The sequence below is a fragment of the Podarcis filfolensis genome (genome assembly GCF_964270895.1).
Source record: "Podarcis filfolensis genome assembly, chromosome: 1".
Taxonomy (NCBI): Eukaryota; Metazoa; Chordata; class Lepidosauria; order Squamata; family Lacertidae; genus Podarcis; species Podarcis filfolensis.
In genome coordinates, this window is record NC_139604.1 from 89,250,453 (window position 1) to 89,274,533 (window position 24,081).

Below are 24,081 nucleotides of genomic sequence, written 5' to 3' on the forward strand. Positions count from 1 at the left end.
CAAAGCAGATTCGAAGAGAAAGGGGTCAATGGGGAACACGTTTTGAAGGCATTAGCTAGAAAGAACAATAAATGAAGACAAGTTTGACATAGGAACTAATCTAAAGTGTACATAACTCTTCTTTCTTAAGCAGTACATTCAAGGAATGCCACTGGTTTTGTATAACAGTGGATTTATTTATCAATTCAATTTTAGAGAAGATTAAAAATGGATTTATGTAGAATGTGCATTTTAATTGTGAATTATGATAAAATTTTAAATATTTTTAGAGGGGTGACTGGGTTAGTGTATTGCAGCAAAAAAACCAACAACATATGTGTAACTGAGAATCACACTACAAGTATCAGATGAAGTGGACCCAAGTCCATAAAAGTTTATAACATAGTAAAAATTTAAAAGACTCATTCTGGATCAGATCAAAGACCATTCTAGTACTGTACAGCGTCCTGTTTCTCCCACAAGGCAATAAGTAAGACACAACAATAGCAGTCTCCTGGTTGTGTTCCTCAGCAACTTGCATACCACCTCTGATGCTTGAAGGTACTATAGAACCATTATTATTATTATTATTATTATTATTATTATTATTATTATTATTATTATTTACCCAACTTTTATCCTTGACAGGGACTCCAGGTGGCAGACAGATAAAATAAGATCAGTTAAACATTAATGGAATTAAATACACACACATACAATCTAGTAAAAAATTAGAGATAATTACAATAGAAACACAATGCACCACTATATAGTGTAGCAAATTCCACAATTTAATTATGCACTGTGTGAAGAAGTGCTGCCTTTTGCTTTTCCTAAATCTTCCACGATTCAGCTTCAATGGATGACCCTGTGTTCTGTCTAGTATTATGAGAGGGGGACTTGTCTACTTTCTTCATACCATGTTCCCCCTAACTAACTCTTTTTTCTACACTAAAACCCATGTTGTAACCTTTCCTTATATGGAAGTTGAGCCCATTTGATCATTTTGCTTTTTTGAGTGTTTTTCACTCTGGAGGTGGCATCCAGAGTTAATCACAGTATTCAGTGTGTGACCACACCATAGATTTGTATTATGAAATGGGCAGCTTTGCTTTCAATTTCTTTCCTAATGATCCCTAACATGGAATTCACCTTTTCCAAAACTGCCATACACTGGGCAGATGTCTTTGTTGAGCTGCCCAATATGACTCCAAAGTCTATTCTTGGTCACCCACTGCCAGCTCAGACCCTATTAGTATATATGTGAAATTAAGACTTTTTGCCCCAGTTTGTATCAATTTACACTAGCTTACTTCGATTTACATTCCCCATTTTAGTGTCCATTCACCCAGTTTGGAGCTCCTTACAATCCATTTTTGTTTTAGCAATTCTGAAAAAAAAAAAGATCAGCAAACATGGCTATTTCACTGCTCCCCCTTCATTTGCGGTATTTGCCACAAAGCAGACTTGCAATACTCAGCTGATGGAGGGGACAGCTCATCATGAATCTGTTCCATTGTCATGGACAGATCACTGTTGAGATTTGGGCTGAATGCAGTTATAATAATAATCATAATAATTTATTATTTATATGCCGCCCATCTGACTGGGTTATCCAGCCACTCGGTGGCTTCCAACAAATTAAAACACAAGACGACATCACTATGCAGGGCTGGAAAACCAAATCAGATAGTCCACCCATAGAGAATCTGATGTATTCCTGAATACTTTGAGGGATTTCCATCTGGTGACTGGTGCTTACCATTCCACAGTGTGACAAGAGCCTTGACAGAAGCACCAGTCACCAGAACAAAAAAAAATACGGAAAAGCAAAACAATGGATAAAATCCAGAGCCAAGCAGCTACCTATAGCCTCAGTTGACTAACAGACTCACTGAGAAACAGCTTGATCTTTTATTTTCCCAGTTATTCCCACCCAGCCAAACTGTGGTCAGCTGTCAGTATCTGTCACTCATTGTCCCAAGACAATCTGTTCTGAAGATGCAATCTGACAAATATCATTTTGACCTGTTCCATATCTCTATCCTTCATCCCTCCCTCTGCTCTCCAGAGAAACTTAAAAGTTTGGGGAAATGTCTTATTAGTTACACCAATGCCTGCCAGTTTATTTTAAAAATTAAAATATTTTGTGCACAAATACTACTTTTTAAAGAAAACACACACACACACACACACACACACACATCCTCTGATCCTTGGAGCAGGAGAAGGGAAAGGGATGGGCAGATGGAAGATTTCCTGTATTGGTGACCTTGACAAGGCCTTCACCCAACCTTCTCCTGTTTCATTGAGAACAAGGAGAACGAAGAGATAGAAGAAGAAGAAGAAGAAGAGTTTGGATTTGATATCCCGCCTTTCACTCCCCTTCAGGAGTCTCAAAGCGGCTAACAATCTCCTTTCCCTTCCTCCCCCACAACAAACACTCTGTGAGGTGAGTGGGGCTGAGAGACTTCAAAGAAGCGTGACTGGCCCAAGGTCACCCAGCAGCTGCATGTGGAGGAGCGGAGACGCGAACCCGGTTCCCCAGATTACGTGACTACCGCTCTTAACCACTACACCACACTGGCTCTGGATAATGACTAAGCTTTCCCCCCGCATTGTCAGGTTCACCAGAAATCAGAGAAGGGAGACCTTGGCATTAGTAAAACTGATAAGAATGCATACTTTTTTTTTAAGAGAGAGAAGTGGTAAAAATGCAGATAGGGGAGAATCCCCAAATGTGTGGTACATTATGGAAAAAACGGTGGGTGTAGATCTCAAATGTGTTTCCGAAAAAAATATATACTTCTAACATTTCTTCTAGCACCTTAGGATGGTGGAGAGCCCTGATGTATACCAGAAAAAGCACCAAAGAATCCTCTTTGTTTCCTATATGCACATTTACGGTAATTGTTCGGTACCAACTAACGTGCCACAGAAGATCACAAAATGAGGAATTGTCCTCGGGTATGTCATGGCTTGCAATTTGATTTATTGGTGGTGTTGTATAACATCTTCTGCAAGACTTGAAAGTTAAATTATTATTTTTTTAATCTGAGAAGGCAGTTCAGTTGCTTTCAAGTACAAACAGTTGCAGATGAGCTTTTGGCCAAAGCTTGGTGGCCATCTCCCTCTTATGTGCCAATCAAATTTAGTTCGGAGTTTCAATATTTCTTCCTTTACCAGAATCAACTCATGCATCAGTTACTTTCATTTATTTTTCATTCAACTTTTACGCTTGAAAACTCTGTTACAATACTTAAACTGGGGAACATGTTTGTGATATTGATATTATGAAGAATAAAAGCTTTCCAATCCAACAGCTGTTATTTTGCTTTCATTTTCCTGTTTCTGACTTATGCCTCCTGAACAAGGATAGAATTGCTACTAAGCCCACTTGAATTATGGAGCCTGAAGATACATGGACATCATGAACCCACATTCGCTCTCTGGGGAACTGTGGAAAATGAAGGTCAGATGATGGCCAGAGTGCAGATGGTGGAAATCTCATTGTGAAGATGACCAAACATGAATTAGAGTTCTTAATCATGACTATTGCATCATAGTGAAGAGGTCTTACTATTCTGCTTCCATTGCAGCCTCAGGTGCCCATCCTGCAGAGCTGTTCCACATGGTGATTTTTTTTGTCATTTTTCCTGGCCAATGAAATGTGCAGCACTTGGAGGCCTACTGAGACAAATTTGTGAAGCTCTTAGGGGATAAAGCTGCTCTTCTCATGCTAAACTAGACAACAGGTTTACTACATCTCCAAATGAGATTTCTTGTTCATGTTGCCAAACACATGGATGTTGGGTAAGCATTTCATATTGCAGGAAGCTACAGTGTAGGTGTGACCATGCCATATAGTGGTGTGGGAGGGGCTAGACTATGCATTCCTGTGCCCCTCACATATTTTAGCGCATCTGCCCTGAAAATGCAACCTCACAACTATCATGTTGGTCTGTTCCATTTCTGTTTTCTTTACCTCCCCTTCTGTTCTCCAGAGAAACTGAAAAGTTTGGGTAAATGTCAGTTACACCAATGCCTGACAGTTTATTATTTAATCTGGTTAATCCGTGTTTATGTCTTGGAGTACAGAATATGAGGTTAGTACTTTTTCCTGATAAATTAATACATACTGAAATAATATGTTCTTGTGTATACATTATTATCTGACAGGAGACCAAAGCTCCACCCTCTTCCCAACAGTAGCTTCCCAGGAAGCTCTATGGTACAGGCACTTCTGTCTCACTCTGGCTTGGCAACTAAATGAAGAACCAGGCAGCAACCTTCTGGCTAGATTTGGCACAGGGGCCAGCTCTGCTCTCTGAACCCCTACTTTGATTACTTGCTCCTTGTTCTGTTAGGTAATCCAGGTGAGGGAAGAATTGGTGCTTGCAGGATGTTTTTTTTAATTTTAAGGTCAACAAGAGCCAGGAGCAAAACAGAGATGCTCTTGATCAGGTTGTCACCGAGGACCCAGAGATTTGTTGTCAGTATCATAATGGAGGTCACAGTCCTGTCATACAAAAATCTCCCCAGCCCCATTCGCTCCATCTTTGCAGCCTAATTTAGAAGAGGGTCAGGGTCTGAATCCTGCTGGTCTACGATTCATTCTTTTTTTTTTAAAAAAAAGTTATTAAAGTTTCAAAGAAGTTACAAAAATGAAAAGAAGAAAGAAAAAAAGGAAACGAAAAATACAAAATACAGAAAAATAAAAACAATTAAAAACAAATCAGTCTTTCCATGTCTTATCTTTCATTTGCTTGTTTCCCTGACCTCCTCACACCTCCCTTTTTTGTATTCTAGTTCAATAGTTGTTTCAGCAAGTCCTTACCATTTTTGCTTTTATCTTAATATTTTATCTTGATATATTGTAACTTTACATTTTTACCTGTTAACAATCCATTTTTACATACCACTTTATAACTAAAACCACATATCTTCATTCCAGCATCCTTCTAACATTCCTTAACTTTACAGTATTTCTGTAGATAATCTTTAAATTTCTTCCAATCTTCTTCTACCGACTCTTCTCCCTGGTCTCGGATTCTGCCAGTCATTTCCGCCAGTTCCATGTAGTCCATCAACTTCATCTGCTATTCTTCCCGGGTGGGTAGATCTTGTGTCTTCCAATACTTTGCGATGAGTATTCTTGCTGCTGTTGTTGCATACATAAAGAAAGTTCTATCCTTCTTTGGCACCAACTGGTCGACCATGCCCAGGAGAAAGGCCTCTGGTTTCTTCAGGAAGGTATATTTAAGTACCTTTTTCATTTCATTATAGATCATCTCCCAGAAAGCCTTAATCCTTGGGCACGTCCACCAAAGGTGAAAGAATGTACCGTATTTTTCGCTCTATAGGACGCACTTTTTCCCCTCCAAATATGAAGGGGAAATGTGTGTGCGTCCTATAGGGCGAATGCAGGCTTTCGCTGAAGCCTGCAGAGTGAGAGGGGAGAGCCCCAGCACCAGCCCCACAAGGTCGGGGGACAGAGGGAGGCAGAACGCCGCCATCCCGCTGTCTCCCGAAGTGGTTTGGAGGCTGACGGCGGGGAGAAGAGCGCTTCTCCCCGCTGCCTGCCCCGCAAGCTCCGGGGACAGCGGGGAGGCGCAGCGCGTCTTCCCGCTGTCCCCGGACCTGGTCTGAAGGCGGGCGGCAGGGAGAAGAGCGCTTCTCCCCGCTGCCTGCCCCACAAGCTCCGGGGACAGCGGGGAAGCGCAGCGCGTCTTCCCGCTGTCCCCGGACCTGGTCTGAAGGTGGGCGGCAGGGAGAAGAGCGCTTCTCCCCGCTGCCTGCCCCGCAAGCTCCGGGGACAGCGGGGAGGCGCAGCGCGTCTCCCCGCTGTCCCCGTACCTGGTCTGAAGGTGGGCGGCAGGGAGAAGAGCGCTTCTCCCCGCTGCCTGCCCCGCAAGCTCCAGGGACAGCGGGGAGGCGCAGCGCGTCTTCCCGCTGTCCCCGGACCTGGTCTGAAGGCGGGCGGCAGGGAGAAGAGCGCTTCTCCCCGCTGCCTGCCCCGCAAGCTCCGGGGACAGCGGGGAGGCGCAGCGCGTCTCCCCGCTGTCCCCGGACCTGGTCTGAAGGTGGGCGGCAGGGAGAAGAGCGCTTCTCCCCGCTGCCTGCCCCGCAAGCTCCAGGGACAGCTGGGAGGCGCAGCGCGTCTCCCCGCTGTCCCCGTACCTGGTCTGAAGGTGGGCGGCAGGGAGAAGAGCGCTTCTCCCCGCTGCCTGCCCCGCAAGCTCCGGGGACAGCGGGGAGGCGCAGCGCGTCTTCCCGCTGTCCCCGGACCTGGTCTGAAGGCGGGCTGCGGGGAGAAGAGCGCTTCTCCCCGCTGCCGGCACCACAAGCGCCTGGGGGGGAAATAATTTTTTTTCCCTTTATTTCCCCCCCAAAAAACTTGATGCGTCCTATGGGCCGGTGCGTCCTATGGGGCGAAAAATACGGTACCTTCAGTTTCTTTACATTTCCAGCATTTATTATCGGGCAAATGATAGATTTTTGCAAGCTTGACTGGTGTCATGTACCACCTGTATATCATTTTCATAATATTCTCTCTTAAGGCATTACATGCCGTAAATTTCATACCTGTGGTCCATAACTGTTCCCAGTCAGCCAACATAATGTTATGTCCGACATCTTGTGCCCATTTTATCATAGCAGATTTCACCGTTTCATCCTGAGTATTCCATTTCAACAGCAAGTTATACATTCTTGATAATATCTTAGTTTTGGGATCTAACAGTTCTGTTTCCAATTTTGATTTTTCCACCTGGAAGCCAATTTTCTTGTCCAAATTGTAAGCCTCCCTTATTTGATAATAATGAAGCCAATCTCGCACTTTGTCTTTTAGTTTCTCAAAGCTCTGCAATTTCAATTTATCTCCTTCTTGTTCCAAAATCTCCCAATATTTCGGCCATTTGGCCTCCATATTGAGCTTTTTCTGAGCCTTCGCTTCCATCGGTGATAACCACCTTGGGGTTTTATTTTCAAGTAGGTCTTTATATCTTATCCAGACATTGAACAATGCTTTCCTGACAATATGGTTTTTAAATGCTTTATATGCCTTGACCTTATCATACCACAAATATGCATGCCACCCAAATACATTATTGAAACCTTCTAAATCCAAAATGTCTGTGTTCTCAAGAAGCAGCCATTCTTTCAGCCAGCAAAATGCAGCTGATTCATAGTAAAGTTTAAGGTCTGGCAGGGCAAATCCACCTCTTTCTTTTGCATCGGTTAGTATTTTAAATTTTATTCTGGGCTTCTTGCCCTGCCAGACAAATCTGGAAATATCTCTCTGCCACTTCTTGAAACCGTCCATTTTATCCAAAATTGGCAATGATTGAAACAAAAACAACATTCTTGGCAATACATTCATTTTTATAGCAACAATACGGCCTAGCAAAGAAAGCTTCAAATTTGACCATATTTCTAAATCCTTTTTCACTTCTGACCAACATTTTTCATAGTTATCTTTAAATAAATTCACGTTCTTAGCAGTCATATTAACCCCCAGGTATTTTACTTTCTTAACCAGTGTTAAACCTGTCTCCTTCTGAAACCTCTCTTTCTCAATCGGTGTTAGATTTTTCTCTAAAACCTTAGTTTTTAACTTGTTCAACTTGAATCCTGCAACCTGACCAAATTCTTGAATCAGTTCCAATACTCTTTTAGTACTAGATTCTGGCTCCCTGGTCTACGATTCATTCAAAGATCTGGACCAGATACCAGTCTACCTACTGCTGTCCCCTGATGTAATCATTATCAGTAGTGCAACCTGCGAATTTGATAGTTGGGGAACTACTGCTTCCTGGACAGGGATCTACATTAAAACAAAATCACAGACAAGCACACCTTAAAAAAAATATTTATGAAGGAAATACACACGGCAACAGTTTCCAACATGTTGCCTCAGCAGAGATAGTTATGAGTTCCAGGCACTAAGGGCGACTGATTTTTATTTTTGCATTAAACTGAGGTGCAAGGATGCAATCCTATGAGCGCTTCCTTTGAACCCCGTCGCAATTAACTTCGTTCCAAACAAACCGTGATAGGATCGGGCTGCTTGCTTCCATTTCCGCACTCATTCTAAAAGCGCGGTTAGTGCGATCCGAAGCACATTTAATGCGTGTATAGAATTGCACAGCCCGCGCAAGACGCACACGTCAGTGAATCCCAACCGCACTTGTTCTCTAGTAAAGGCTGGCCTAGTTTTAAGAACAACTTCGTCCACCAGGCGCTATTCCTTTAACCAGCCCGGAAGCCCAGACAGATGGAACCAGTGTCACAATTGCCGTACAACATGGCGCCTCCCTGCGTTCCTGGAAGCTCCGGCAACACACGTGTACGTTCCTCTCCTCGAAGGACGGAAGCGTTCGCTTACGAGCAGGCTCCGGGAAGCGCGCAGACCACGGAGAAGGAGTTCCTGCCCCGCGCAACAGAAGCAGGTAACGTGCACGTGTCTTTTGTTGATAGTAGATACGGGTTTCTTGAAAGGTTCAGCCCTTGCGGAGGATAAAAAAAGCGAGATTGCTGGGACTGGCGGGAGGGGGGAATCGCCGTGAGATGGTTGCGTTTGATTTCCTCGTCGCGTGGTATTTTTCTTTCCTAGAGATTGTTGTAATATCGTTCAGAGGTTGGTGGAGCTCTCTGCTTCTGCTTGCGACTGTAGCCCTAAAAATGCTAATATAAAAAAACTTCAGGATGCAAAGGGGGCTTTAGACTAATCGGGTCTACTCGAGTGGAGCTAGGATACCCTCCTGCTCCTTATGCGATCTCTGAACCTGGTCCCGATTCAACAAGGAGCATCCCATTCCCCAAGTAAAGTATATTGTGCGATCTTTCCTCACCAATCGCCTTTCTTACCTCTCTCAGCTTCAACAAAGTTTCACGGTGTAGGGGGAGAGATTAAACTGTTACCTATATTATTATTATTATTATTATTATTATTATTATTATTATTAGCTGTTATCTGTTCACTCTGTCATGCAAACGCTATATGTGTGTTCGGATTATTGTTTTTTATAAAGAACATATTATGCAACACATTCAAAGTGCCTAAAAGCACTAAGCACCATACAGATACAAAAAAAGAAGTCCCTGCATTAAAACTCTGAGGGAAGGAGGTCTTATAAGGTGAAATGGACTGATCTGAAGGCTTGCCTCTTGCAAAGCTCACCTTACTGGCCATTAACTCCATTTAAGAAACCTTAATGGTGAAATAAAACAGTCGGTAGCTCTTGTAGTGAAACTGACTGACTGGGAAGCCAATTACCTTGAGTCTATTAAGATTTACAAACATAAGGAAGGTTGGTCAGTTGTAATGGAGTGGCAGTCTCTCTGCCACTCAAAATTGTTACAATGGAAACTGAAGCCACTCTGCTCAACTCAGACACAAATTGGCATTGAGAAAATATTTATTACATTTATTATTATATCCCACCACATGGAAAGCACAGAGTGACAAAGCTAAAACCCTGGAGCAGTCTCCCAAGCAGTCCTTTTAAAAAATGCCATTTTCTATCTTAAACCCATTGTGTTTGCTCTTCCTTCCTATCTTCCTCCCTCACAACTCTCTTCAACTGTCACTTCCATTGGATTCTAAAGGGGTTTCCAGAGGATTTGTGCAAGAAGGATCAGAATTTGAAAAAGCGATTTTGGGGCCTAATAAACAACTAATCTCTAAAATATATAAACTATTTGTTATGTACTGAGTTGAATAGGATCCAAACTGCAGCAGTCTGATTGGTCCTAGAACAATAGGATCCAAAAGGCAGCAGCCTGATTGGTCCTAGAACAATAGGATTCAGAATGCAGCAGTCTGATTGGTCCTAGAACAATGCAGCAGTATGATTGGTTGGCAGGAACCACCCAATCATGCTCCAGATAGCAGTGAATCCACAACCTGATTGGCTTACAGTAGAATTCCGGAATTAGCCAATCATGTGCAGCCCATTGTGTAAATAATGTATATAAAGCAGGTGCTTTGAGGGGACTTTCATTCATTCCTCCTCACCACTATGAGCTGAATAAAGAGCATGAAATCACTTTGCGACTCTGAGTATATTTCACTATTGTTAGGGTGGGAGACTCAAGATGAACTTTTTAAGGAGGCAAGGTTAAAATGGGCTATTGATATTGTGTGTAATATTGAAATTGTTGAGTGAAAAAATTATGGAATTCAACAATGCAACTTTTCAGCATGTTACCAAATATGAGAAAATACGTACAAAATGCAGTATAGATGGTATTTGACACCGGTCAAACTGGTTAAAATGTACCAAAAAATAAAATAAAAAATGTGCTGGAATGTCTGGAGGTTATGTAAATGGGCAAGAAAATTTTGGGAGATAGTGTACAATGAGTTAAAGAAAATATTTATATTTACCTTTCCCAAGAAACCAGAAGCATTTCTTCTAGGTGTAATTACCAAAGAAAACCCATAACTTATGTATTTTTATACGCAACAACAGCATCAAGGACAGTATATGTAAGAGATTGGAAACAAAGAAAGATCCCAGGGAAAGAACAGTGGATATACAAACTAGTTGAATATGCAGAGTTTGCCACTATGACATCTAAAATAAGAAATCAAGATGACACATTGATGAGGAGTGAGTGGGAGTACCCAGAGGAATATTTACAAAAACTGGACCTTAAATATAAATTCCAGGTAGGAGGCACTTTGTGACCAACAGTTGATAATATGAAAGATAAGAGAGTGTAGAGAATTGGGTGAAGGATTAATATGTATGCAGTCAAACAAGAAGTAAAAAGAGCTGTCATGAAATGCTGGGTAGGAAGTAAAACAGAATTATGGTATATAGTATGGAAAAAAGGTGTGATTGTAAAACTGAAAAATCTCAAAAATAAAAATCTAAAAGGGATTTCCACAACCAAGTGCAGGGCTATTTCTTTTGCCAGTTGAGTGCAAAATACTAAGGTATTTCCCAACCAATACTATACCAGTTTAACGTCTTAGGCAATGAAATAACCACACACAACTAAGCAATACACTTTTAAAATAGTTCATTTTAAAACTTGAGGTGCACGATTTTAGAAAATGCATGATAGATTGTTATGACGAGGCCTGGATACAGCAGGCCCTTACTCAGTAGATTAATTAATTAATCCAGCATTTTACAAACTGTGTTCCATGGAACCCTGGAGTTCTGTGACGTTGTAATGTTGTAATGGTGAGTAAGCATGCACAATGTGTGATTTCCACTGAGCTTAGGATCTCAAAAATGTATATATTGTGCATTACATGCTCATTTAAATTTAATTAGTTGATTTTGTTAAAAGGCTATTCAAGCAACTCAGAATTACTTAACTGGCTGTAAGCCTTCACTATAACTTAAAATATTAATATTTTTCCTTTACTGTTTGGTATTGTTCATTCATTCATTCATTCAGTGCCATCCATGGAATGTGGCATCTTACAATGAATGAGAGGATACATCCCTATGCTGAAGTGCTAATTGTCTAGAAAATGGACACAAGGGAGACAACAAAGAAAGGAGAAGGACACGGAGTGAGGGGAAATTGGTTGGAGAATGCAGTTACTGCATTTTGCATACATAGATTTAGTTACTGTAGGGCAAAGGAGCCAGGAGATTGTGCCAAAGTATAGTATTGAGGAGGGATTTGGAGGAATAGAAATGGTGTCATTAAGGGGTTAGGCATCTGATGAAGAGCAGGAAGTTGAAGCTGGATTTATTTCCCTAAAATGGATGTTCTCCTGGGAAAGGACCATGTTGGGTCATGACTGTGTTGGTTATATCATTATAAGCCTCCTTACCTAGTAAGCTCTAAACAGCTAGTTTGTCAGATCTTGAACATCTCAGTTGCATGTTTGATGGAAATAAATATATGGCACAATCCTATGCATGTTTATGCAGAAGTATATTCTGCTGAGCTCTGTGAGACATACTCCTAGGTAATACCAGGTAGGTAGAAGATTGGAGACATAATGGTCCCCTCTCCCAGAAGCCTGTCTAGGACTTCATATATTTTCCTTAATATTTTGTTTGGAGGTTACAAGGCAACTCTAAATAATTCCATTTCTTCTGTAGGTGAAGATGTATGGGGAATGAAAGATGCCAAGACAAACAACCGTTGCTGTTACTGTCGCCTCCCTGCTGGGCATTGCAGCAGGAGGCCTGATTTTCTGGAAACTCATCCGCCGTCAGAAACACAAATCTTGTGTTGCACTTAACCTAGGAAGAGCAGTCCAAGAAAGAGAAAAGGAAGACACCTCAGAAGAGAATTTTCTCTCACTCCATTCTTCTTCCACAATCCCCTGGGTGGAGAAGATTCTTGGGGCAGAAGTAGTGGTAATTTCTGAGGCAGAGCAGTGGAATGAAGTGGAACCCTTTATTCAGAAAGTGTTGGTGCGTTGTCCAGTCCTTGGAATTGACTGTGAGTGGGTAAGTCATAAACGATGGGAAGGTCTGTTCCTTTAACAGCTTAGGGCAGAAACAGATGATTGACAACCACATTACAATAGTCCAGTCTTGAGGTTACCAATGCAATTGCATTGTTATTACTGATGTTAAAAAGGATGCAATTGTCTAGGTTCCTTTGGTGTGTTTTTTTTTTTTTTAAAAACATGTTTTATGGCAGACTATTAAAATATAACTAATCTATAAAGACAGAAAGTATAATAGGTTTATGGCACTAGATTAGTGGCCCACCAGAATAAAAGAACTACTAGCTGCTGGCTAGGATTTTGGCCTAAGGGTTCTGAAACACAATACAGTCGTACCTTGGCTCCCTAACGCCTTGGGAGTCGAACGTTCTGGCTCCCAAACAATCGAAAACCAGAAGTGAGTATTCTGGTTTTCGAATTTTTGGGGGACGCTGAACGTCCAGCACAACTTCCGCTATTGTTTCTGGCACGCCTGCACAATTGGAAACAAATCGGAAGCCGCGCCTTGGTTTCTGAACATTTCGGAAGTAGAACGGACTTCCAGAATGGATTCCATTCCACTTCCGAAGTACGGCTGTAATAATGGCTAATGCATGATGTTACTGTCTGAATATGGTAGTGCTTCTGAGCTTTTTTCACCGCCAGCCCCATACATTATGCAAGTAGGAGAAAGCTGTGTGCTTCACAAGGTGTGGTGTTTAGCAGTCTTAGAGCCCAGAGTCATTTTGCAAATTTAACGACTGGTGATGCAGCCTGTATCAATTCACATTAGGATAGGCAAGAAATATCGACTGAAAATGCATAATGTTCCCAGTAGGCTTGCTCTAGATAGCCAAAAAGCTTTTTAAAATTAACTCTGTACTTCTGTTCTGTTATGGCATATATACATAATCCAGAAATTATCTTTTTATTTTTTCAAGGTCTCAGTCAAAGGGAAGAAGGATCCGCCTGTGTCTATCTTGCAACTGGCTGTTTACAGTGGTTTTTGCACTATTCTTCGCTTGCCCCAGCTGACCAGAGGTGGACAGGTTCTTCCAAAGACTTTGCTGGACATTCTGGCAGATGGTGGCATCCTGAAAGTTGGGGTAGGGTGTTGGGAAGATGCTTGCAAATTACTTCATGGCTACGGTGTAACAGTGAAAGGGAGCGTGGACCTTCGGTATCTAGCCATAAGACAGAAGTATGTATCCTAGCAAGAAAGTTTTTTTTTTGTGTGTGTGTATGCACTGTTAGTAAGATAGAATTGTGCTTAACCGTTTTTAATTTTATTTTTAATTATGATTACCAGAGAAGGATGCTAGCATGGTTTTTCATTGCAATTGGTACAGAATAGTGTCGGTCTTTCGTTTTAGTCTTGCTAAATATATATATATATATATGGAGTTGTATGCAATATGTGATTAATGAATTTTATATGAATTACATATAATGAATTCTGGGTGAATTTTATAGTCATATATATATATATATATATGTATATGTATGTATGTATGTGTGTGTATGTGTATATATATATATATATATATATATATATATATATATATATATATGGGGAATATAAAATTCACCCAGAATTCATTATATGTAATTCATATAAAATTCATTAATCACATATTGCATACAACTCCCAATAAAAGGGGGAAAACAAACTGTTGTACAGTGGTACCTCGGGATGCAAATGGGATCCGTTCCAGAGCCCCGTTCACATCCCAAATGGAAGGCAAGATGCGACGGCGCATTTGTGCGTGCGTGGGTCGTGTTTCGCCACTACTGCGCATGCGCGTGACGTCATTTTGAGCATCTGCGCATGCGTGAGCAGCAAAACCCGGAAGTAATGCGCTCCGTTACTTCCGGGTTGCTGCAGAGGGCAACTCAAACGCGCTCGACCCGAAACGCATTCAACTCGAGGTATGACTGTATAGCATCTTTACGTTTATCTCCCACAATGCCACACTTGAGGGCCAGTTACTGCAGGCAGGAGCAGCAGATATAACAGTGACCTCTGTGACAGTCATGGTTCTCCAACCAGCTAAGAAACCCCTCCTCTCCATCTAACTGCCTGCAGTCAGCAGGTCTGTTAGGATTGCTCTGCCAATTATATTCGGCATCACAGCAACGTGCCATATGCTTCCATTCCAAAACAGGGCGAACATTACCTCTTTTCCAATTACTTGTGATACTTGGCTGTAGTTGTTAAGTTAACTTGGCTGCAGTTAGATTAATTACTAATGAATTATAAATTAGTCTCTGGCACTAAATCCTTCAGATAATATTATAAAACTACTTCTGGGCTGTTGTTTTTTTTAAGTTATAACTATCATACTTAGCTTATGTATCAATCATTCTCCAAAACAGATTAATAAGTAGGCATGCCTGGAAGATATGGGAAAAGTCATTACCCAATTTATAAATTTGCCACATTTTGGAGGGCAGGGGTTAAGATTTTCGTAATACATAATACAATATAGAAAACTATTGCAAATAAAAAAGAATAAGAAAAACAGTTAAGAAAAGTACAAGTAGAATACAGAGTCCCCTTTTAAAGGTAGATCTTAATCCTTACCACCCGCAGAAGGTAGTAACCCCTCCCACCTCTTGTCTGGGATCTTTCCTTTCTCCTCCAAGCCTCTCACATTTGCTGATGTATAGAATACTAGTCTGCTGGCCAGGTGCCCTGTTTTTCTGAGGACAGTCTTCTAGCTGAAAGGCATCAGAACAGCAGACTTTGTGGGCCCTTAGGCTACCTGATCACAGTCTTTCCCACTATAGGAGAGAGAGAGAGATCAACAAATGGAAAGTTGTGTTCTATCTGGCCACTTTGTCTATGCATAAAGGGTCACCCTATATACCACAGATACTGCATTTTGAAAATATTTTCCTCAGATTCTGCCAACATATACAGTGGTACCTCAGGTTACATACGCTTCAGGTTACAGACTCCGCTAACCCAGAAATATTACCTCGGGTTAAGAACTTTGCTTCAGGATGAGAACAGAAATCGTGCTCCGGCAGTGCGGCAGCAGCAGGAGGCCCCATTAGCTAAAGTGGTGCTTCAGGTTAAGAACAGTTTCAGGTTAAGAACAGACCTCCGGAATGAATGAAGTACTTAACCTGAGGTACCACTGTATTCCTCCCAATATAGACCCCATTAAGCTTATAAAATAGTTTGTCCTGCATATTTTCCCTCCTTCTCCTTAGAGCCACAGTTCTCTTTCTGACCAATGTAGTCACATTTGATACATTTACTATTAGCACTTTGAGAAATACCTCCTGTTATTTATAATTCAGAAGATGTTTTAGATCTTAAGGCTGCATTCCTAGACATTTTTATAGGGGAGTAAGGCATGCTAAACCGAGAGGGACTTACTTCTAAGTAATCTTACCTAAGATTGCAATGCAAATCTCCAGAGTGTGTGCGCATTGCTGTTTTTACTAAAGCCATTGCCAAGCATCCATATTGGAGACAGCAGCAATTAAGAATATATTTATAAATAAAAACAAACTGTACAGTGTTCTGCCCATCCATGATATGGGTCATGTCAACCAGAAATTACTTACTAAATTTTTCATAAATTTGCTGTGATTTATCCCTGAAATATTATTCGTATCACCATCCAGCCATATCCCTAAATATTTAGCTCTAGTTTTCCATGATGTTAGTGCACTGGCACAAGAAAGGTGGGATAGAAAACTCGTATATACATAAGGGAAGATCACCTGCTTTTTCTTCTTTTGTTTTATATACAGTTACTATACGTTTTTCAAGTAACTGCAGTTGTGAAATAACTTCATGTTAATAACACTGACAATTTAGATGTCAAATCCCCAGATTAAACAGTGAGCGGTTACACTCACCAAGACAGTTCTAGACACAGATGGCACTTTCATATAGTGGTTGCAAAAACATATGCATCATTCTGTTCCGAAGTCATTTAGTTTTTCTGTGTAAAAAAAATAACTCTTCTTTCTCCTATTTACAAAACCTAAAGTAAGGTCCTTCCCCAAAATGGACTCAGCCTCAAAGCTCTTTCTGAGAGCATCCTCAGATACCCACTTGACAAGTCTTTTCACCTGCGCTGCAGCAACTGGGAAGAAGAAGAACTGACTCCAGAACAGGTTTGGTTTTTCATCACTGCACTGGTAGTAGTTAGTGGTTGGAGAGGCAGCTCACAGTAGTTTTGCAGTCATTCACTGTGGCAGTTGGAGCGTCTCATTTTTCCCATGGGAAAAGGGGAGCAAGGCTTTGCAAGAAACAGATATGAGGACGACTGAAGCACATCTTAAGGATTTAAAAATATATATACTAATTTGAATTAGGACTGCATTGCTTAAGCCAGGATCTGAATACATAAAAACTGAGAAAGAGTGGCATAAGGAGCTGCCACAACAGAGGGTGTAAGTGAAGGTCGGGAGCAGCTGTGGCTGTGCTGCAAGGAGGAATGTCAGAAAATTGTAGTGAAAACAGAAATGGGGGTGGAAATTGCTGGTGTTTGCTTGTTTGTCCAGAACAGAAATCAATCCAGTGAATATAATCAATAGTTGATGTTGCTTTCAGTCCACAAATGATATGCAATTGATTATGTTCCTCCCTGCCCAATCTGAATTGCATTTCCTTTACATTGAAACAAATGGGGTGCAATAATGTAGTGACAACCTAACGTACATAATTTATTACATAAGTTTCATAATTTTTCAACAGCAGACAGCAAGGTAAATAATGTAGTTGGTGGAAGACGAACTGCAGCAGAATGGAAACAGTGCTTTCTTACACTGTTGGAAGTCAGTTTTACCATAGCTTCATGGAGCTTTGGTGTTGACACTTTAGTGTGGGGGTTCTAAGTAGAATAAGGGAACTTAATTTCCTTATCTTATTAACCTGCATTCATTATTTTCATGTTTGGAATTGTTCCTCTTGGGCCCTCTTGAATACTGGAATCACTCCTGCATACTATAACACGGAGTTCTTGCTTTTCCTCTTCAGGTTGCTTATGCTGCCAGGGATGCCCAGGTGTCAGTAGCTCTGTTCCTCCACCTGCTGAACTTGCCCTTCCTTCCAGCAGGCAGAAAATATGCTCTTCTTCCTGGTTGGGAAAAAGTCCTGAAGATGTGTCAGGGTTTGGCAGATGTACCTTTCAAAGGAATAAACAGGAGTAGCTTTGGAGATGACGAAAATACAGGAGGCCCAGAGAAAAAAAGAAACATTCCAAAGTCAGTAAATGATGGACAGTCCCCTGTCAATCAACAGTCAAAGGATCCTCGGAAGCTCAAGCGAAAGCCGTTGGGCGTTGGATATTCTGTCAGGTAAAACTGTTTGCAGCTTTGTATAGTTTTTCATTAAATAGTGAGCAATTGGCACCAGATAAAAATTAAGTCCCCGCCCTGCAGGTTAACTTGTGAACATAGGATGCTGTCTTTTTACCCAATCAGAATCTGCTTGGTATTGGCTGCACTGACTGGCAATGGTTCTCCCGAGTTTCAGACTAAGAACATCCTTAGCCTTACCTGCAGACGATGGAAACTGCACTAGGGACCTTCTGCATGGAAAGCAGGTGGTCTACCCCTGAGCTGCAGCCCTTCTCCAGCTTGTTAGTGGTGGCAATGAGCATGCCTGCCTGCTAAGGGGAAGGGCCATCTACTTGCAGGCTGATGTTGTGAAAGTTTACTCAAAGGTTCAATAGGACTTACTTCATAGTAAGTGTGCATAAAATTGCAGTCTTCCTTGGAAGGAAATCTTGTTGAAGTTAGGTCTTGCACCAGAGTAAATCCAAAGACTGAGGTGACAGTATTATTTACCTCTATTACACATGAACTTGTGTGCAGTAAGTGGAAGTATTAAGGTACTACCACTGTATATTTTGGGCAATGTATGTTAAACTTTGTTTTTGCAGAAAATCTCCCTTGTATGACAATTGCTTCTTACATGCTCCAGACGGGCAGCCTCTATGCACTTGTGATCGCAAGAAGGCTCAGTGGTACCTTGACAAAGGCATTGGAGGTTTGTGAGCCTGTTATTTTACTAGTCAACAACACTGAGCTTTTTGGCCAATGTTACGGTGACTTAGAAGCTCAGCTACATATGGAAAACAGCCCACTATTTAATGTGCATCAACATTTGCGCCATATCTGTTGGATAGTCTCTTGGGGTGCAGACGCTCTTCCCATCCATTCCAATTAAAATACATCAAGTTGCTTATCTGAGGCGCACCACAGTGTGCCCTCCTTCACTTCATAACCCATTCCTGGCCACATGATGCCCTTCTATCTTCTTCTGTTCCTCTTCCTCCAATGTGGGATCTAGATCCCTCAGTCTGGATGAAGGAAGTGAGGGATGAAAGGTATCTGAAAGGCAACAAGAGGTTTGTGGGCTAAAGTTGGGCCACACTGAAACAGATGCAGAGGCTGAAGATGTTGGCTTGGAAAACAAGATTTGCCACATACACCACACCCTGCCACTGCTAAGCATTCATCTTCAGACATTCATTATTATTTTGTGCAACCCATTATTTAGAGAAGGCACGTAAGCAGAAATTAAACATTTTAACAACTTTTTTTTTTGCCATTACAGAGTTAGTAAGCATGGACCCATTTATTGTGAAGCTACAGTTTGAACCTTCTGGGCGCCCTGAATCTAAAGTGGATTATTACTTGACTGTCAAAGAAAACCTGTGTGTTGTGTGTGGCAAAAGAGAGTCTTATATTCGGTGAGTTCTCCAGTAATCCAGGGAAGGCATTCTATTATGGTAGAGCAAAATACTAGAGGCTGAAAGGGGATCAGGTGTTTGCTGAAACTGTTAATGGGGGCAGGGGTGCACTCAGTGCCCTATCCCACAATGCCCTCATACACCTTGCCCTGCCCACTCAGTCTCTGGCCTTCCCCATGTTGGTCAAGAAAGGTCTGCCAAGGGCTGTCAGGCTCCTGTCCCACAACACAACAACAGTGGCGCTTCCTTCGGGGTAAGGAAGAGATCTTTACTCAGGCTAATAGCAGTATGGGCTCAGAATCAAACATAAGGTCCACGAGTCAAGAGTTCAGGAACAGGAACTACGAAGATGTCTCAATGTTTGACACACCTCTCTCATATGAGGTGGGGCGTTTATGAGACTTGTCTTCTACATGTGCACCAGCACAACTCCTCCTGGGCAGGTGCAACTGATCCCACCTACCAAGGTGGTCCTGAGCTCTCAATGAAGAGACTTTCCTGCCTGTCTACCTCGAGCTCCTGTTTCTTCAGCTCATCCCTCTGGCTGGACAGAATCCTCTCCATTCCTAAGGAGTCTCTCTGCTGCACAGGAGGGGTTGCGGCGAGATCTAATGGCTGTGTTTCCCCAGCCCTCACATCTAGAGTAAAAAGGGGGAGGACTTGCATTCTTGGCTTCCAGGTGCCCACCTTCCTGCCCCTCATCTGCTCCATCTCCATCCTCTTCCCCTTGTCTGGGATTCCCACCCCATGCCCAGTCCTGATGAAACCGAGGGAGCCGTGACAAGGGCTTTTATTTGCGTTTGCTTTAATGTAACTAGAACCAAGCATGATTGTAGACCCTGAAAAACACTTCTTCAAAATTTAAACATGTACAGTATATCCTACCTTTTTATCGCTTTGCTCATTTTACTGTGTTTTGCTGCTCTGTACACTGACTTTTTGTGCCATTAACTGCCTTAGGAATGAGAAATCGAGGATGAGCAGGCTAGGATACCACGTTAGATCAGGTTGTCTTTTTTTATAATATATTTATTAAGATTTTTTAAAGTATTACAATAAAAATGAAAAAAATAACAAAAATACAAAATAAAAATAGTTAAAAACACACAGATTTTCCATTACTTATTTTCCTTTAGCTTGTTTCCCAGACCTCCTCATACCTCCCTTTTTTGTATTCCACTTCAAATTGTTGGTTCAGCAAATCCTTACCATTAGATTTTTACCTATTTATAACCCTTTTTTCATATTTTCTTAAAGCATTACAGCTGGAAACCACTTAATTTCTATCCAACATCATTCTAACATTCATTAATTTTACAATATTTCTGTAGATAGTCTTTGAATTTCTTCCAATCTTCTTCCACCGACTCTTCTCCCTGGTCTCGGATTCTGCCAGTCATTTCTGCCAATCCCATATAGTCCATCACCTTCGTCTGCCATTCTTCCAAAGTGGGTAGATCTTGTGTCTTCCAATACTTTGCAATGAGTATTCTTGCTGCTGTTGTAGCGTACATAAAAAAAGTTCTGTCCTTCTTTGGCACCAATTGGCCGACAATGCCCAGAAGAAAGGCCTCTGATTTCTTCAGGAAGGTATATTTAAATACCTTTTTCATTTCATTATAGATCATTTCCCAGAAAGCCTTAATCCTTGGGCACATCCACCAAAGGTGAAAGAATGTACCTTCAGTTTCTTTACATTTCCAACATTTATTATCGGGCAAATGATAGATTTTTGCAAGCTTGACTGCTGTCATGTACCACCTGTATATCATCTTCATAATATTCTCTCTTAAGGCATTACATGCCGTAAACTTCATACCTGTGGTCCATAACTGTTCCCAGTCAGCAAACATAATGTTTTGTCCAACATCTTGTGCCCATTTAATCATAGCAGATTTCACCGTTTCATCCTGAGTATTCCATTTCAACAGCAAGTTATACATCTTTGACAAAATCTTAGTTTTGGGTTCTAACAGTTCTGTTTCTAATTTTGATTTTTCCACCTGGAAGCCAATTTTCTTGTCCAAATTATATGCCTCCATTATCTGATAATAATGAAGCCAATCTCGCACTTTGTTTTTTAGTTTCTCAAAACTCTGCAATTTCAGTCTATCTCCCTCTTGTTCCAAAATTTCCCAATATTTCGGCCATTTGGCCTCCATATTGAGCTTTTTCTGGGCTTTTGCTTCCATTGGTGACAGCCACCTTGGGGTTTTATTTTCTAATAAATCCTTATATCTTATCCAAACGTTAAACAATGCTTTCCTGACAATATGGTTTTTAAATACTTTATGCGCTTTGACCTTGTCATACCACAGATATGCATGCCATCCAAATACATTGTTAAAACCTTCTAAGTCCAAAATGTCTGTGTTTTCCAGAAGCAGCCATTCTTTCAACCAGCAAAAGGCTGCTGATTCATAGTAAAGTTTAAAGTCTGGCAGGGCAAATCCACCCCTTTCCTTTGCATCAGTTAATATCTTAAATTTTATTCTGGGCTTCTTGCCCTGCCAGACAAATCTAGAAATATCTCTCTGCCACTTCTTGAAACAGTCCATCTTGTCCACAATTTGCAATGTTTGAAACAAAAACAGCATTCTAGGCAATACATTCATTTTTATCACAGCAATACGACCCAACAGTGAAAGCTTCAAGTTCGACCAAATTTCTAAGTCTTTTTTCACTTCCGTCCAACATTTTTCATAATTATCTTTAAATAAGTTCCCATTTTTGGCTGTCATATTAATCCCCAGATATTTCACTTTCTTAACCACAGTCAAGCCTGTCTCATTCTGAAACCTCTCTCTTTCAATCGGTGTTAAATTTTTCTCTAAAACCTTAGTTTTCAACTTGTTCAGTTTAAATCCTGCCACTTGACCAAATTCTTGAATTAGTTCTAAAACCCTTTTAGTACTAGATTCTGGCTCCTGTAACGTCAATACTAAGTCATCTGCAAATGCTCTCAGTTTGTACTGTTTGGCTCCGACCTGTATACCTTTAACCAACCGGTCCCTTCTAATCATATTCAGCAGAACCTCCAGGACCGATATAAAAAGCAATGGGGAAATTGGGCACCCCGTCGTGTCCCTTTTTCTATCTTAAATTCTTCCGTCACCACATTATTTACAATTAATTTAGCCTTTTGTTCAGAGTATATTGCACCTATACCATTTTCAAAACCTTGGCCTACCCCCATCCCCTGTAGGGTCTTCTTCATAAAACTCCAAGAGATGTTGTCAAAAGCTTTCTCCGCGTCCACAAATATCAGAACTGCTTTAGTGTTTATATTCACTTCTAATTTTTCCAAGATATCAATTATGTTCCTCAAATTATCAGACAAGTGTCTTCCTGGGAGAAAGCCCGCTTGGTCTTTATGAATCTCTTCCATCAATACTTTTTTCAATCTCTTGGCCAAAATGTCAGCAAAAATTTTGTAATCCACATTAAGTAACGATATAGGGCGGTAGTTCTTAAGCTGAGTCTTTTCAGTCTCTGTTTTCGGTATAAGTGTAATATACGCCTGTTTCCACGACTCCATGTTAGATCAGGTTGTCAGTGGGTTGTTGCAAGCTCAGAGCTGACTGTTGGCAACCGCTGCTGTTTCCTCAACAGGAAGAACATAGTTCCTCACGAGTACCGGAAGCACTTCCCCATCCAGATGAAGGACCACAACTCCCACGACGTGCTTCTCCTCTGCACCTCCTGCCATGCCATCTCCAATTACTATGACAACCATCTCAAGCAGCAGCTGGCTGAGGAGTTTGGCGCCCCCATTGGTTGCGAGGAGGGCGTCCGCCTCCTGGAAGACCCCATCCGCAGGCAGGTCCGCTCAGGCGCCAGGGCTCTCTTGAATGCAGACAGTCTTCCCCATGCCAGGAAGGAGGAGTTGCTACAGGTGATCAAGGACTACTTTGACTCTGTGACAGTTTCCCCGGAGATGCTGCAGGAAGCAGCTGGACTGGAAACCAGGTACAGTCGGAAACTTCGCTCTGTGTCTAGGTTGCAGGGGTGATGGAGAGCCAGAGGCTAGACCTGATTCTCACCCCCAGCACTTCTCATTTCTGCCTGTTTCTTTGCAACACCCTCTCGAGGCTTTTGTTTGTTTGTCCCCAGCCTGCTCGTATTACGGATAATTTTATAAAGTGCATACAGGAGGCCAAAGCATAACAGGCCTGTATGTGGTTTGGAATTCCATGGGGTCCTGTCTTTGTATCTGAATCCACATTTTCTATCTGCCCTTTCAGGATTTGTAACGAGAACTACATGCCACATGGCCTAAAAGTGGTCCAGTGTTTTTCCCGCGGGGGCCTTCGCTCTCTCATGCAGCTGGAGAGGCGCTGGCGACAACACTTCTTGGACGTTATGCAGCCCAGGTATCTCCCGACGCAGTGGTCTGTCAGTCACAATCATGAGAAGCTGATCCAAAAATATGGGGAGCATCTCCAGGTCGAACTTTCTTGAAGCGTCATGAGGACTAATATGCTAAGAAGGTGACGGGAAATATACTTGGGAAACCTGGAAAATAAACTGGGCCTCTTTGTTTTCCATTACGCGCCTATATTGGATGTGCAGGATCCTGCTCAGATTGCCTGTCGCTTAGGAAATGGTCAGCTGTGTCAAATCAGCAAAACGGTGTGAAATGGTTAAAAAGTGCAGTTTTTTAAGTTCTGAATAAATTTTAAGTACCATTTGAACCCATTGTTTCTTTGCTGCTTTGTTACACAAAGGCTACAGTAGCCAGATTTTTGTCAGGGAGGGACTTCCAGGATCAGGAAGGATGTCATGGTAGCAATGAATACTGTTTTAAAGTAACAAGTGTGTTCCCTCTGGTCCCGGTCTCCTTAGCGGACTGCAGTAAGCCTTTTTTAACTTTACCTTTGTGGTAACTGGAAAAAAGCCTTGTATGCAATAGAAGATAATGTCAGACTGGTGGTGCTACAGCACAAGGTGTATTTGAAGCTGCTGAGT

The 24,081-nt window shown here is 41.7% G+C and overlaps 1 protein-coding gene across 1 annotated transcript; it reads left to right on the top strand.

The window, feature by feature from the left end:
• Positions 1-8,273: 8,273 nt before the first annotated feature.
• EXD2 (exonuclease 3'-5' domain containing 2) lies at positions 8,274-23,807 on the top strand. Its single transcript, XM_083607089.1, has 9 exons — positions 8,274-8,429; positions 12,057-12,410; positions 13,333-13,592; positions 16,402-16,528; positions 17,394-17,713; positions 18,301-18,407; positions 18,978-19,113; positions 22,726-23,082; positions 23,358-23,807. The coding sequence occupies exons 2-9, from the start codon at positions 12,081-12,083 to the stop codon at positions 23,572-23,574; spliced, it is 1,854 nt and encodes a 617-aa protein (XP_083463215.1). The 5' UTR covers positions 8,274-8,429; positions 12,057-12,080; the 3' UTR covers positions 23,575-23,807.
• Positions 23,808-24,081: the final 274 nt, after the last annotated feature.